Source organism: Adelges cooleyi, unplaced genomic scaffold (assembly GCF_023614345.1).
Source record: "Adelges cooleyi isolate 19-005CV unplaced genomic scaffold, UGA_ACOO_1.1 ACOO_flye_CR_arks_rails_tigmint_CR_PRNA_30, whole genome shotgun sequence".
NCBI classification, from domain to species: Eukaryota; Metazoa; Arthropoda; class Insecta; order Hemiptera; family Adelgidae; genus Adelges; species Adelges cooleyi.
In genome coordinates, this window is record NW_026095971.1 from 18,282,930 (window position 1) to 18,299,210 (window position 16,281).

The 16,281-nt window shown below is 31.7% G+C and overlaps 1 protein-coding gene across 1 annotated transcript; it reads left to right on the forward strand.

The window, feature by feature from the left end:
* Positions 1 to 1,472: 1,472 nt before the first annotated feature.
* LOC126838597 (uncharacterized) lies at positions 1,473 to 10,266 on the forward strand. The gene is made up of 3 exons (XM_050573132.1): positions 1,473 to 1,743; positions 7,202 to 7,430; positions 8,693 to 10,266. Exons 1-3 carry the CDS (start codon positions 1,603 to 1,605, stop codon positions 9,028 to 9,030), a joined length of 708 nt encoding a protein of 235 aa, XP_050429089.1. The 5' UTR covers positions 1,473 to 1,602; the 3' UTR covers positions 9,031 to 10,266.
* The last annotated feature ends 6,015 nt before the right edge of the window (positions 10,267 to 16,281 follow it).

A 16,281-nucleotide genomic window follows, 5' to 3' on the forward strand; every position in this document is an offset into this window, starting at 1 on the left:
GACAATAAGCATTTGTCTAAATTAAAAATAATCTTTTTGTATTATATTGTTGCCAATTGTTTAAACATATTTACTCAAACCAAACGTCATGCATATGTGATTTACTGATTGTTCAAACGATCCTTCTTTATTTTGTCTAACATATTTGTCACGCGAAATCCTTCGTAAGAGTCGTTAGAGCATTGTAATAATATATTAGCAGACATGCAAACTGTACATTTATCTTATGTCACGGTACAGCACAAACTAGATGTAACTAATACAAGGGTATTAAACCTACCCGGATTTTAACCCGTGGGTTTTTATTACCCGTTAAAAACCGTGAGACGTAGTACACACCTGTAAGTCTGTGGACTAGAGTCTGTAAATATTGAGATAAATTTAATTAAGCGAAAGGGGGGGGCCTCTTTTCGGCATTTCAATAATTGAGGTAATGCTATTTTCTAAATCTTGATTGATGTTTGAACAATACAAGAGCTGGAACATCTCTTTAGCTAAACAAATTACTAAGTTATTACACTTGAAGTATTTTCCTTTTATATGCATTACTCCGAAGGGGACATATTGGCTTTTTATCACATATGTAATCTATTGAGATGAGTGTTTACAGCAGCTGTGGTGGTACCAGACGTTTTCACCGATAGACAAATATTTTCCCTAATAATTATAATCACAATAAGTAAATGTTCGTACTTACAATTAGTTACTTTTAGCGAAATTTCGATTTCTTTAAATTTTACAAAAGGCCCTAAGTATTAGAATTAGCGGATTTGCTCTTCCATATCTAGCTCATCCTCTTCTGCGTGGTTAAATCTCAGGACCCATCTAATGTTTTATTGTTTTTAAGTACACACGGGTACATTGTAGCTGATTAGAAAAAAGACAAAACATTATACGACCGAGTGGGGTGTGTGTGTATGTTTGTTTGAGCCGACATTATTCGTGTGCGAGTGTTTTAAACGAGTATTCCAATTAATGGTCAATGCAAGTGGAACCAGTTTTTTTCTTTCAAAGAGGCCTCCCGAAAAATAACACACACACACATACCGATATTCATAGACAAATACCATTAATTTCATCCTGTTTGTTTCCAGTTCTCGTATGCGCTGCACCGCGATGGTACGACGGTCAAGAGAGGAGGAAAAAGTGGGTCAACCCGCGTTATTATAACTCTGGAAACTGTTGATAATTATTATTATGGCACATTATCGGTGTTATTAAGGAAAAAAAATAGTTGATCGGTTTTTTAAAAATGTCAAATTTAAATATGAAGAGGATGCGGTGATAAATTTGATGCTTTGTGTGTCGTATGCGTATTATAAAAATATATAATAATTAATGTGTATTTTTTATTATTTTTTATCAGCTTCCAGATTATATTTGATTATTGTTCTGTTGTCCCGTGTGCGCATTTCTATACCGGATATGGACTGATAAAACCGAGAGGGCCACAGTCAAACGTTCGGCGACACGTTCAGTGTTAGTGCACTTGTCTGTGGCCGGACCAGTTTTGGTATAGAGATATTAAATTTTAATCGAGTGTCGTTTGTTTTAGCACCAGAAAAATTATACAACAAAAACACACATAATAATAATATAGTAATGACCGTGTACTATTCGGTTGTCGTTGCCGTTTACTTGGCCGTCGGTTGTGGTCGCTTGCTGCCATCGGTCGCCAGGCTGGCAAAGAACGACGAAAAGTGTCCGGAAGTCCGAGCTAGAAGTAATTGCGACTTGGACGCCGTAAGCATGCGTTTTTTCACCGTCCAACTGACACAAATACATGGCTAGTATTTATAGGAGGAAAGGGGGTTAAAAATAGATTAAAATTTAGCAACGATTAATTCCCAAGCCAAAGCTAAGAGTTAAAACAGACAGATGAAACAGACTAAAGATAGGCTAGTTCCAGGTATTCTATTCTTCAATTCGAGAACGGAATTTAATATTATTATATGTACATCCATATTAAATTTCGGTGGATCGGTATTGCGACATTCACCACTCCGAGCCAAACCCCTAATATAACAAATTACATACACGCAGTATAGGCTGGTCAAGGTTAGGTACCTTAAAATGTTATTAATGCAAATTTATTCAAAGATAATAACATTCTGAATCAATTGTCACAGATGATGTTTTGAGAGCCTTGAGGATATACTACAAACACGGTTGTGAGAAAACATTCTGAACAGGTATTCCTAGAAAATGAAAAGTGGTTAGACAAGGGGGGGTCCATGATTAAGAGGCAGTTCATCCGCCCTCATACACGAAAGTCATTATCACCAAACAACCTCCCCAAATACCTGCTAGGAAAACCATTCAAAAATATATTTTTAAAAAAACGGGTTCTGTTGTATTGAAATAAAATATGAATAAACTAGCCAAACTGACTCCTAGACATTATATTGAAGCAATTTCTTCTTGATAGAAATATTTTCCAATTAATCTAATAAGAAAAGACATATCAGATAACAGGACATTTTTTAAGCTTGTTTTCTGTGTCCTAATGGTCAATGGATCAACTGGGGGTCCTCTATCCAAATAACGATAGCTAGAATAAAGTTGCTGGTTTAAAGTTAAGTTAAAAATATTTGATAAGTAACTGGCCATTGGGAAAAAGTGTACAATAGAAAAAATCTGACAGATAACATGCAAAATGTATATTTAATCAATGACATAAGTACGGCTATATTATATATAAATATTGGTTGGATTTAAGATTTCTTAGTGGGTATTTTTAACTTAAGTCTAATTTTATAATACAGCGAACTTGCGAGGGTTTGTGTGCTACCCACGACGTTTTTCGTTCTTCTTTCGCGTTTTATTTAAGACCACCGCTATGATCAATATTCTATTATTTAACCAAGGATCCTGTATGTATTCAGACTATATCTATACCTAGTATGGTTTAATGTTCGAATTTATTTATACATACAACCTTTTCATTATTTGAGATAAAACAAAATCTAATCGTAGTTGAAAGTATAAAAGCGAACATTTATTTATAAACATTCCTCCAGCCTACAAGTTTAAATATTAGTATTACAATTAATTAATAAGTACATTGGGGTTTTGACAGTTAATAAAAATGTTAATACTTTTTTTTTCTTTCGAATATTTATAAACGGTATATTAAAAATTTGTCTTAGTAAATAATGAGCAATGTCCAAAAACTATAAAAATGTACCCTATTCATAATGTTATATTTTAAAAAGACGGCTACCTAATTAACCGCGAATTAAACAATTTTTATTCAGGAAAATTAAATAAATGGGCCACCAGATATTTTTATTGTGAGTATTAAATTTGTGATTGCACCTGGGAGTTTATTACATCAGTAAATGGAAACTCTACATTATAATTATAAAACAATTTTTTTTTTTTTACATATTGGATATTTTAAAATATTCTCATTACTAAAATAGCTTAAATCTAATTAAAATACTACTTAATTTTTAAAACTGTAATAAGATATAATTAATGCGAAGGGTCACTAACTACAGTTGTGTTATTGTTCTTAATCGTTATTCTTTTGGTTCCATAATGATATGTGGGTTAATGTAAATAAAAAACACCCCGACCTTCTCCACAATTGTTGTTATAGCTGTACATTTTTATAGCGATCATTAATCAAAGATTTTATGTCAAGACCATTGCGGCATTTGAGATCGTTAAATTAAATTGAATAATGTTAATTTGCACAGTAATAAAAATATTTTTTAAGAATATGAGTTGGACTTGCGTTATAGACTTTATATAGATAGGTAATCAATGGCAAATGTTAAATGTCCAACTAAGTAATGTTTTTATATAAAACATAATATTAAGTCGTATTAAAAAAATAATAAAATTATTTTTGATTGTCTGTTATCAAGGCAAACATTAGTAAATAATTAACTTTTGCTTGATTTGTGATAAATGGTTTAGTTTTATTTAATGTATTATATTTTATAGCACAGGTGTATTCATCTGTCCCACTTGCGAGCTCAAATTGAACTTTGAGTCCCCAAGCAAAAGCTCTATTAGTTCTGGCCCCAAGAGTTTAGATTTTCGGGCATTTTACTTCTCGAACCAAATCTTCAGAAATGTAGCCTACAATTGTAACATTATACTTTTTCTTATTAATTATTTATATAATTTTTGTGAATAGTTTTCTTAAATAACGGGTTACTAACATTTTTAAATAAGCTACAGTATTTTAAGTCAAATAATGATGATTTATACATTTTTTTAAATAGTCGAATTGGGTCCTAAATTGTATAGAATATTATTAAGATAAAGTACTATCGATAAACGTTGACAAACCAAAAAAATAAAATCATAAACCCCTAGAAGAGGTGGAAACTTTTTATTTATTTCTCTTTTATTTACTTTTGGTATCCAGCTAATTTATATTGTATTCGAATTAGGTATGTTACATATAATAACAAAATAACATAAATCAGATTTCAATAAAATATGTTGTAATTACCAATTAGTAGTTAAACATTAATGGTTCCACTTGTTCCGTGAACTACAGACTACTGGCCAGAGATCATCACAACATATGATTAAAAACAAATAAAAAACACGTTATACCTGAATAGTGTATGTTTAGAGCCTAAAGAGAATACGACTTATGGTTATTTATTTAATAACTAATGTGTACATTTTGTCTAGCGACATATCATAATATAATTTACCATCATTAGTTGTTTATCAGGTTATTTAATGTGAAAAGCTGAACAAATTGATCAAAGTCGAAACTTTAAACATAACAATATTTTTAGTATTAAAAATAAAAACAGATAATTTAATTTAATGTGTAGCACACTGTATTACCTTGACATTGAATATAATTATTGTTTTTTAGTCTTCTTTAGCATTTTTTTCGATTGTTGCAATAATTAATAACAACTTGTTTGCCAAAGTCTTATTAAAATCTTAAAAATCCTTTTTGTAAAGTATGTTATGATTTTATTTATACTCTATTCCACGAGATACCATGATAATTACGCCAATGATGTTGAATGTGAAGGCAATGCTGCTGGTAACAGCGGATTCCCAAAAAAAAGGCATGTGGGCCAGTTACTATGGTGTGGTTGAGGATCCTCTTGGTGCAAGAATAAACAATAGATTCAAAATATAATTTGGCTAGGTGACGAAAGATGGGGATAAGATGGATAGATAGGTCTATAGTTAGAAACAAGAGAAGGATATGTATTCTATATAAAACAAAGGAATTTTACATACAAAGGCGTATTTTTTTAGTTAGCAGAACTGCTAAATCTAAAGGAGAATCTACACTCTGTTGTTGAGATCTACAGAAAAAAAATTAGAGGATTGATGGCTTAATTCTTTGGCAAATTTTCAGAAAGAGGAAAGGTTGAAAGAGTATGCGCCCAGTAACATTAATTAAGGCTTTGTAGCCAGACTTTGCTAAACTCTTAAATTGAACTCTGAGTTAAGATAAAACATGATAGTTTTACGATAGTCGAAGGGTTTAAAAGCAATGTGTGCACGTTTTCTGGATAATCAAGTTTTAAAGAGGAGAGGAAACCCAGCGGGGAAATTTAAGTGGCTTAAACATATTTTTAGGGATAAACATATTGATAGAGTGAAGAAGGGCATCATAAAATACAGAAGCAGTGTCAGTAACAGAATCTTGAGAGAAAGCTCCCAATTGAATAAATTAAAGGATTAGGATATGGCAACGAAATCACCTACTTTAAAGTAGGTAGTTCTACTTTAAAATCTAAATAAACGTTAGTTTTGACTATGTCATGATCAGCTTGAAGAGGTAACTTAATATGATCAGGATAAGGTGATAGGAGTGTAGGCTGACCACAAGAGAGGCATCTATCCACATGGGTAGTTTGTTAGAATCAGAAAAAACAAGGTCAAAAATACTATCATGATCTTTGAAAATGAAATGAAGTTAAAATAAATTAAGACAGGAGAAATAGACAGCAATAGAGAACGAGAGAGGAGTTAAGAAACTAAAGGTAGTGAGCCCCAACTCTTCACACTACCAAATTACACGAGGCAAGATCTCCACACAAAATAACGTATTGTGTTTGTAAGTGGACAAAATTATCTCTATGATAATTTTGAAGCCTGGTACTTACATTCTGGTAAAATATTTCTAAGTTAAAAGTATTAATAAAATAGCTACTATTTTGTTGATAGAGGATATTGACTTAGAGCAAACCGTACAATCAGAATTGTTAATTAAGCTAGTCCGAGAGCAGTCTGCCGTGTCTTACTAACTAGTTGTCTCAGTTTTTACTTATCAAAACGAATGCCCAATTTTGATAAAAAATAAATATTTATAAATTAGGTATGTTTTATAGGTCACACTTATATTTCAACAAATTGTGTGATTTTATATTTTATGTTTTAATTGGTATATTTTACACTTATCTTGGTAAGTAAATGTATTTACAGTATTATTTTAAATAGATTTATTAGTACTTAAAATATTATTACACGTGAATACAATCTGTTTTTTCTCGAAATCCAAAACGGATCATTAATAACATTTTTTAAATTAAATAGTAATCTAATTTATCTATTTAAGCTATTAATTAAGGGGCAAAAGGATAGGCAATATTTGTCATAAATTGATCTAGTAGCCATTTTAAGCATGCCTACCAATTTTAAGGTGAAAAATATTAAGTATTTTTAGGTTTATACAAGTTTGGTAAAAAATCACTTTCGTAGAAGTTCTGAATTTTTTTTCTGCGAAGCTTACTATTTTCTGTGTGGGACTCAAGGCCAATTTTTGATTTAACGATTAGAAAATTAGAAAGATTTCTAAAAAAAAAAAAACCAATAAAAAAAGTAAGAATATAATAAACGCTTATAGTAAATTTAAAAAACAAAAATACATAATCGGCCTTTTAGACCCCATAGAGAAGATATTGAATACAACAAAAAATAATTCCGTAGCCCACCCGGAGGCTATACAATGGCTATCCACTGTTTATAAGAAATAATTCGTGTTTAGATCTTCCACTGTAGAATTTGTTTCCTACTGGCAACTTTTCAATCTCCTCCGAGCCACTGATTGGGCTAGGTCCATGTTTTACTAGTGCACTGTGCAGCTATCTAATAACACAACATAATATTATTTTTTTATAAATCATAGTAACCAATACGGTTACACACGGTTAGATTATAACAATAATCGATGACATTTTGATTTCATGATGGCTTATAGATAAAAGGAACGTGGAACGTAATCGACTACTATGCCAGTTCGGAAGAAGCGCAGATCTACAGATGCATGAGATCCACGTTTAACTTGTCACCGGACGTTCCGGAAATATCCATGGACTTTACGTACAGCTATGTGGATGACCCGGACAACGAGCAGCTGTCCGGTAACATCACTTGGAACATACCGGACATGAGTCAACCCGGTCACTGGATACACATGGAGACCCCGTGTAAGACCTCGCCAACGTTTCATTTGATAACACACTTACACTGAATACCTATAAAATAAAATATGTTTCCACCGCTATTACGTAGAATTAAATTAAGAAAACAAAAAATAAGAGCGTGAAGATCAATACGCGGAATCGCATATTAGGAAGAGCGCGTTCGTCTATCGCCAATAAAAATAAACATAGTAGAATTCAATTCATTAAAAAAAATGTTAAATGCCAAGTGAGGAAAATGGTTAAAATATTGCATCACGTCAACTGGACCCTACTTGACACACTTTTTACAATATTTGTGTTTTTCGTGCCCGGAATTTTAAAGTGAAATTATCAAATTCATTGACATTACTTTATCGTCATGTAAGCTATTTAATTGGCATTTAAGCATTGTGTTAAAATATACGCTCTAATTTTATCTAAAACAAACAATTTTATTTTCAATATGTGACACTATTGCGAACGGGTTAGCCGCTTAATACCTAATAGTTGTAACATTTAATAAGGCTTTATTTGGGCCTATAGTAATAAAAATACTAATTAAATAACACGACTAATTAAATTTCATAAGCAACATTGAAATTGGAGACTAAACCAGTTAAACCTTCGTACGTTTCCTTCACTTCTTTTTTCCGCCAAAAAAAAATGTCTATAATTAGTCGATAAATGCATTGCGAAATGAGGTAATATTCAGCGAATAACGGATTTGAATCAGGGGCGACATTTCGGTTTTTCTTAGGGTGGGGCAAAATTTTTATCGGCCCAATGTCATTTACAAATATAAATATTTTTTCCAAACCACTTAGAAACAAAATAGTAATAACACAAATATTATAAACCTTCATACCTATTATACTTGGTAGTCAGTTCAGACGATTCATTATTAGTAAAGGCAGGTAGTTGCATAAAAAACAGATAATTTACGGCCTTACGTACCGAAAATTTGACCAGCCCGTAAAAATCAAGGGTTGGCCAAATGCCCCTGCCTGCCCCCCTCCCAAAATGATGCCACTGATTTGAATGAAACTTATAGTAATTAATTTTGAAACAAAATAAACGGACCGAGATAAGATTAGAGCTGTTTCCCACTGTAAACCATAACGCATAATATTTTAAATATTGAACAATGTCTTTAAGTGCACTCGTCTGACTCGCGTCGACCTTAGGACCCACGTTGTTACACATATTGTGTTTTTTTCCACTTTTTTACTATTACTATTGTTACTCTAACCATTGTTGTTGTTGTTGTTGTTGTTTGTCGAGCACAGACGAAGGCGTTTACAACACGTACGTGCTGGACTGTAAGGACACGTGGGCGGTGTTGCTCCATTGCGCGGAAAAGCCGTCCAGTCCGCGGTACCTGTCCACCATACTGCTGTCCAGGGACAAGGCGGTGCCGGTGAACGTGCGCAGTTACGTGCGAGGGAAATTGCCCAAGTACGGCGTGCAGCTCGAGTACACGTTTCCCATGGTCCAGGACGATTGCAGCCCGGCCGTGAATCCGCTGTACTACGGGACGCCCAATAATAAAACGTCGGCCGCAAAGAAGGTCAAGAACCCGATGTCGCACGTGCACAACGCCGGCGAAACGGATACGCGCATTTAAATGATTTGGCCGCCCGGCCCTATGCCGAACGTCACTAATGTCACCGACTAGAGTGCACCTGTATAGTGTATATTATTATTATATATGTATGTGTTGACCGAGAGCCTGTATTGTTGCCTGTACACCCATTCGACCTAAACGCACACACTTTTTGGATTGGGCCTGTCGAAAAGAAATTTATCCGGCGCAGAGTATTTCGTTATAATTCGAACACACAAATTCACATCGACGCGTTTTTGGTGAAAGTAGTTTTTTTAATTTTTTAAACCAGTGATAAAACAGCAAAAGTCGATATGCTACGTTTTTGAAATAATAGGTATTTTAAATTGTGGACAAACGACGAATGATTTGATTAAATACCCATACATTAATACACAAACGATAATTCAATAACGACACGTCCATTGTATATGTAATCATATTTTGTACGCGATTATAACAAATTATGCATAGTGTTTTTATTAAATAACTTGAAATAGTTTGGGTTGTGTGAGCGTCATAAACGGCATAAAAAAAACAATAATGTTGTTGTTTGCACCAATGATCGAAATTACCTTTTATATTTTTACATGCTGTATAATGTTCTTCATATTCTTGAATTCTCAAATATTCAAGGGATCTGGGATGCCCATCAACAAACGTTCCCCGAAGCCTCTCATTCCCAAACAGATGCAATACTGTTATTTCAAGAGAGCGCAACATCCTATTTATTTCAACAATCGGTGTAGACAATTTTTTGCAAAAAAAAAAACATTTTAAAGCTTAATTTATAAACGTTTATGGCTCAGTGGCATCTGAATATAATACGAAGGTAAATATATACATATGGAAAAATACTTAAATACGAATCCATGAGTATGAACATACTCAGGTGTGTTCATAAAAATGGGTAATATGTAGTTGTATACTTTCAACATGATGACAATAACAACGGGTTGATATTAATAACTGTAAAACAGATTTAGGTAAAATGTACTTTGTTTTGCACTACCTATAAAAAAATTGTCTAACCATCGTGAGTTATACTCAATAGCACTTAACTAAAGTGTCAAGTATTAATAAGGAGCGCAATGTTCTGTGGTTTGAGTTCGAGTTATAAGTACCTAGGTATTACGAGCATTGCAGTAATTTTAATTACACTTATTTGTGATAATATGCTTAATTCAGGAAAAAATAAAACTCATTTATTTATCTCAAAACAGGTACTTGTTAAGTTATAAAGCTAAACGATTATACTAAACTTTAATTTTATTATTCCATGTTACGTTTGTGATGAATAAAACTTAGTCACTCAAGTTCTCTTCGTATACTTTCAATATCCACATAGTTTTTAAACGTAAATCCAGCGCTTATACTAATATATCACCAGGGTGTTAGTAGCCTTGATTTGTATATGTAAAAAAACATATACAAATCAAAATTTTTTTAAAAAAATCGAGAAATTATGTCCTAAACACTGTGATCTGTCAAAGTGTACTAGGAAATTCGGATAGATAATATTTTCGTGTCCAAATATTATATTATAGTATTTAATCTGACGATTTCTTCGTTAAAAACCTAACATACACATGTATACATGATGTATTTAGAGACGGTAAAACTGTAACACGCGGATATGGGTGTGTGTGATCTTGTTAGTCGGTTTTGACACGATGCCGAGGTTTGTGAATATACCGTACTTACAGCTGCTGCTGCTGCTGTTAATCAATAGAGTACTAATAACCAGACGGCCGCAAACCGCACCATCGTGTGTGGTCTCGATTATGATGTTATGTTATTGTGAATGATATCAATGGATCATTAACAAAATCGTATAAATGTATAGGTGTATATATTTATCTTGCCGGAACATTTTAACAATATTTTTATTAAACCGCGCATTTTAATAAATAACAAAAGGGTTTGGTCGAGCCTCGAGAACGGGCTTCGTGCCGCTTCCTAGTCTCAAGAAAGTTCTAAGAGCAGTTGCAATTCCTTGCCCGAAGTTTTGTCGTGTAAGCCATATGTGTGAGTGTGTGTGTGTATGTGTGAGGGCATACACAGAAGAAGATGAAGAGACGACGTTAAAAGTGGGTTACCGGGCCGACCAACTCGGTGGAATGCAGACTGACCACCCCTCCCGCCCAAGGTGCTTTCCCTCGCACCCGTGACCATATAACATGTATACACGCGGTTCGGACGGTTCCCCTTCCCCGGAGGCTGAACTCACGGGGAAGGGGGGAGGGGCACGCGTGGGAAACATCGGTTGGCAGGCCGTTGCCAAAATCGCGCTTTAACGCTGTATATGTGTATAATATTTTTAATGTTATACTTAAACGTCTTGTCCCTTTCATTTTTCATCTCCGCCGCCGCCCGGCCCTGACCGGAACTGCAGCAATACATTAACCGAGAGTCGGTTACCGAACGAGAGAAAGAACGTGTGCCGTCGCCGCCACCGATCTAACGCGAGACCGACACACATCGGGTTATGCTCAACCCGGCCTACTACTACAGTGGAAATATTGACAATACATTTGTATTATAAGAATTGCTGCTGTTGTTGTTATATTATATTTTAAAAACCATCTGGGAACGTGAGCAAAACCAACTAATCTAACCAGTGGAGTTTTTAGAAAATAAAAATATAAATAGCTAGAGAATCTACCCCCAAAGCTTTTACTAAAAAAACCTATATTACCGACTTACCAAACCCTACTACAGATATATTAATAATCGATACCGATGAAAATCATTTTTATATTTAATTTTAATTTATAATTTAATAAAAAAACTGCAATAGCTGGTTTGAATTCTTACATTTTAATCTTTATAAAAATAATTAATTATTTCATCAAAAGTTGTCCAGTTTTTGTATAATTTAAATTAGAAATATTTATTTTATGTAAAAAAGTTCAAAATAAAACATTTTTTTTTTTAGAATGAACAAAAATAGTGAATACAATTTAAAATATTATTTTTAAGGAAATTTTAGGAGGTAACTGTTTAAGGCCAAACAGCGATTTAAGTTAATATTCTATTAATAAAAAACAATGATGTAAAAATAGTAACGATTGATTAATAACTGGTTTTGAGTTAACACATCTTGACTTGATTAAAGAGACTCGCTGTGGCTTGTACAGAGCGCATTGAACTTTTGTGATTTTGAATAATATTACAAACCGCTTTTTATTGTACTTAGGTAGGTATGTAATCAAAAGTCCTGCAGGGCGTATTGAACTTTTATTTTCAAATAAAAAAAAATTATCGCCAAAATAGGACTTCCATAAGACCATTTTCATCACCAAAAGGACAATAATTTATCGGGAAAGATACAATAAAAATTATCATACATAAAGCTTATTGCAAGTAAATCTAAAAGTTATTTTACATGATTTTTATTATTTGATCACATTATTCTACTAGTTTTTTTCATAAGTAAATCTAATATATATATATATATATATATATATATATATATATATAAATTTAGATATGCGTGTATAATATATTGAACTGCGCAACAAAGATACTGGCGGATGGCGCCTTAATAATGTAAATGTGAATTACAATTCAGCAGCCTTTAAGAAAAATAAAAGTCCCGAAATTCAATTTTATGTACATTTCGATTGTCCATAAAGATGTTTTATGTATATTGTGTGAGTATAATGTATATTATGTACATATTGTTTCTGATATGTATAACAAATATAATATTATGCAAAGAATAGAAGAGTAAGTGAAATCTTTTTTTTCAAATCTAAAACGATCAATCAAAAGGTAATAATAATACAACACTGAACACAATGCTAAGCAATAACGTAGATGAATACAGTATTTATAGCTAGGGTATTGAATGCAAAGTAAAATGTATTTACATAATATAGGCACTCAATAGGTATTGACTTTCATAAAATTAAAGTACAGTGACTGCGATTGTGTGTAATCAAACAAAAGTGAAAAATTACAGCTAAGAATAATTTGAATACATTAATAGTATATAATATATTATATTTTTATGGTATTTTATTAATTGCAATAAATAATACGTATGTTTCAACAAGTATTTATTTATTTAATCACAAAACTAGTATGTTATAAAATATATAATATTTTTAATAGTATTATAAGATAATATTTTTAGTATAAGAATATATTGTTGACGGATTTATGAATCCCAAATTAAATTAAATTTAAAGAATTATGCAAAATGTATGTTAATAATACATATTAAAATTAATCGCAACTTTACTGAAACTGAGATGATTTTATTTTTTCCTAGACTCGATTATTTGCTTACGCTTTATATCTCATAGCAGCTTAATCATAGGTAATTTAGATGCATTTGCATATCTTTCTAAATGAATACTAAATATGTGTTAAATCCAATGGGAGAGGCAAAAAATCATACAAAAACGCTGTAATAGTAATTGGAACAACTTAAAAAATTTGTCGTACCTTTATTCATAATATTGCGTGAATTGCATAAGTACATAAAAGTATTGTAAATTGTCTCTCTTGGGTTATAGCTTATAAAAAAGTGTTTTAATTCATTAAGTTTATATAAAAAAAAATGTTTATATATAAATATAAGTTTATTAGACATTAGTATATAATTATATAAATACAAGATTTCGGGCGCTTAATTGTCTTAGCCTCCATGTCAATGACCTACTCGACGAGTACTACAGTACATATCGAAGGTACATAGAAAGTGGAGTGAAGATGAAAGCCGAAACTACAATAATAAAAATTATTACTATCGATTACATGAATATCACAAGCGAAATTTACTACTGACCTTTTCTATAGAAATAAATTTCCGGCCAAAGTAACTTCGAGTTTTTTTTAATTTATGCTCTGTATTTCCTGTCAGGATTTACATGTGCTACTTAATTTAACGAAATACAGCTTCAATATTATGTTGATAATTTAAAACTCATTGACCTCAGGTAGTCAATAAGTTTTAAATTAGGTTAGTTTTAGTTACCTAACCTAACCTTACCAAAACTAAATGAATTATAATTACATATCATATTTACATATGTCTAAATGAAATTATGTACAACATATAACTGTTAAACAATAAACTTATATTGTATATTATGTTTTACAACTGCTTTTCATAAATATTACTATTTAGATCAGAACAACTTACTGTAACGACAATATCTGTCCTACATTGGTCTTTGATTTATTTCTCTTATATATCTCATAATTGTACAAGATAGTTTTTATTGTACTCAATATATTATAATTATTAATTCTTATCATACTGTTTGTAATCAATTAATTGAAACATGCATTTATATATAACAGTAACATACTCGTGGTATACATTTATAGTTAAGCATTTCCTAGTTAATTCTGAGTGGTTTATAGCAAGAGGGTTCCTACAATATCTAGTTTTATTTCTTCGTATGCAAAAGACTCGGGCTAGAATAACTTTCAGACAAGTAAACACCAATGGCGAACGATTTTATAATAATGTATTTTTGTTAATAATATCAACTACTTATGCTTCTATAAATTAAAAAATAATCAATTCTATTTAAGTTTATTGTTTAATTTATTGACGATTTTTGTACAGCTATTTTATAACCCTAAAAGATTCCCTTAAGGTTGAATTTGAAAGGCCTATTCAATAAGTACTTATTTAAATATAATTTGTATTGTTAAAAATTAATTAATTTTAATTCTGATTTAGTTATTATTTACTGTACTAGTTAGGTGTTGAGAATTTGTTACAAATCTCTTAAAAAAGTCAAGTACTCAACTACTGCACCTTCACCATCACAATCGTGATCAAATTTTACAATATATTATCAAAATTAACTTTTATTAAGGAAATCAAATGATCCAAAAAAATTATTCTATTAATTTTGACTATGAATATGAAATTTTAGAAGTTATATATAAATAATTATAATTTTAGGCTATTCAAACAATTTTAGTCCCTTTAACATTCAAACTTAGCCAAATTTTTTTAGTACATAGCTAAGGACCACCCAAAAGTATATATAGGTTCTATATGCTTAAATTAATTTTATAACGTTAACATTTATTACTTAAGATACCTAGTAATATGTCAGTCTGTATAATTGTTGAACTATTGTGTTTTTAAATCATAAGCAAATAACATTTTTAAAAAAACACTGAAAAGCGACATAAATAAATGTTATGAAATATAATACCATATAATACAATATAATATGTTATTAAATATAATACTATTTAATACATTTATTTCATGTATCCCTTGTTTCCATTTAAAATTATATTAAGTCGTTAATTTTCACCAGCATAACTGAACTATTAATGAATGTCTAAATTATACGTATTTTTTTACTAATTTAAGGAAAAGATTACAGATATACTTTTGAGGGAAGTCTAAATTTGAACTCCAGGATTTGTTTGTTTGTTATTCAGAATATGGACTGTGTTTAAGGAGACGAGATATTGAAATAAATTAAGGGTACGTGGATGGATGCAATTAGGAAGAGATGAAAGACATGGAAGAGATTAGCTGAAGATGGCCGGGGTAGTAAAATGTTTAAGCTAACTTTATATGTTTAAGCAATTTAACATACATTATTGTAACATATTTGTAAAAAAGTATTAAGTATAAACAGAGTGATAGCAATAGTCAAGCAATAGACGGAGAATGGATTGTTGTGTGCACTGTTTTTACTTTAAGCAACTATGCGTTTCATTACCGTTAATAGGTTTACAAATAATAATAAAAAATTGCATTTCTGGCGCACAAGTTGTGAAAAAGAAATTCAATTTACCTAACTAAGTAGGTAATTTTGTTTAAAAATTGTCGACACCAATTCGTCGCGGACAAGATGTGGTTCTTGTGATTTTTGTGTTTTCTCAACCTAAAAGCTTCTAGAATCCTACTTTACACAATCGCATATAATTAGTCGTTAATAGAATTTATTTTTTTACAAAATATTCACTACTTTCGCTTGAGCGTTCCACGTCTTAGAGTACCCCAAGCGCGTTATCGGCCCATATCTGTGTAAATGATTTTCGATACATGTGGAGTACAACATTTGTGTATAGAAACAGTGTAATCGATAGAATAAGAGAGTGAGAGAGAGAGAGAGAGAGAGAGAGAGAGAGAAAGAGTGAGAGAGAGAGCAGTGAAAGGAGGGGAATGCTCGCAAGCAGACTAATTGATATGCGGGCTTTGATGAAACCAGACCGTCCGACTTGTTCCTGTTGAGGTCTAGGTCATGACCAAGTGGCTGCCGAGAGCCCGGGGAAAGG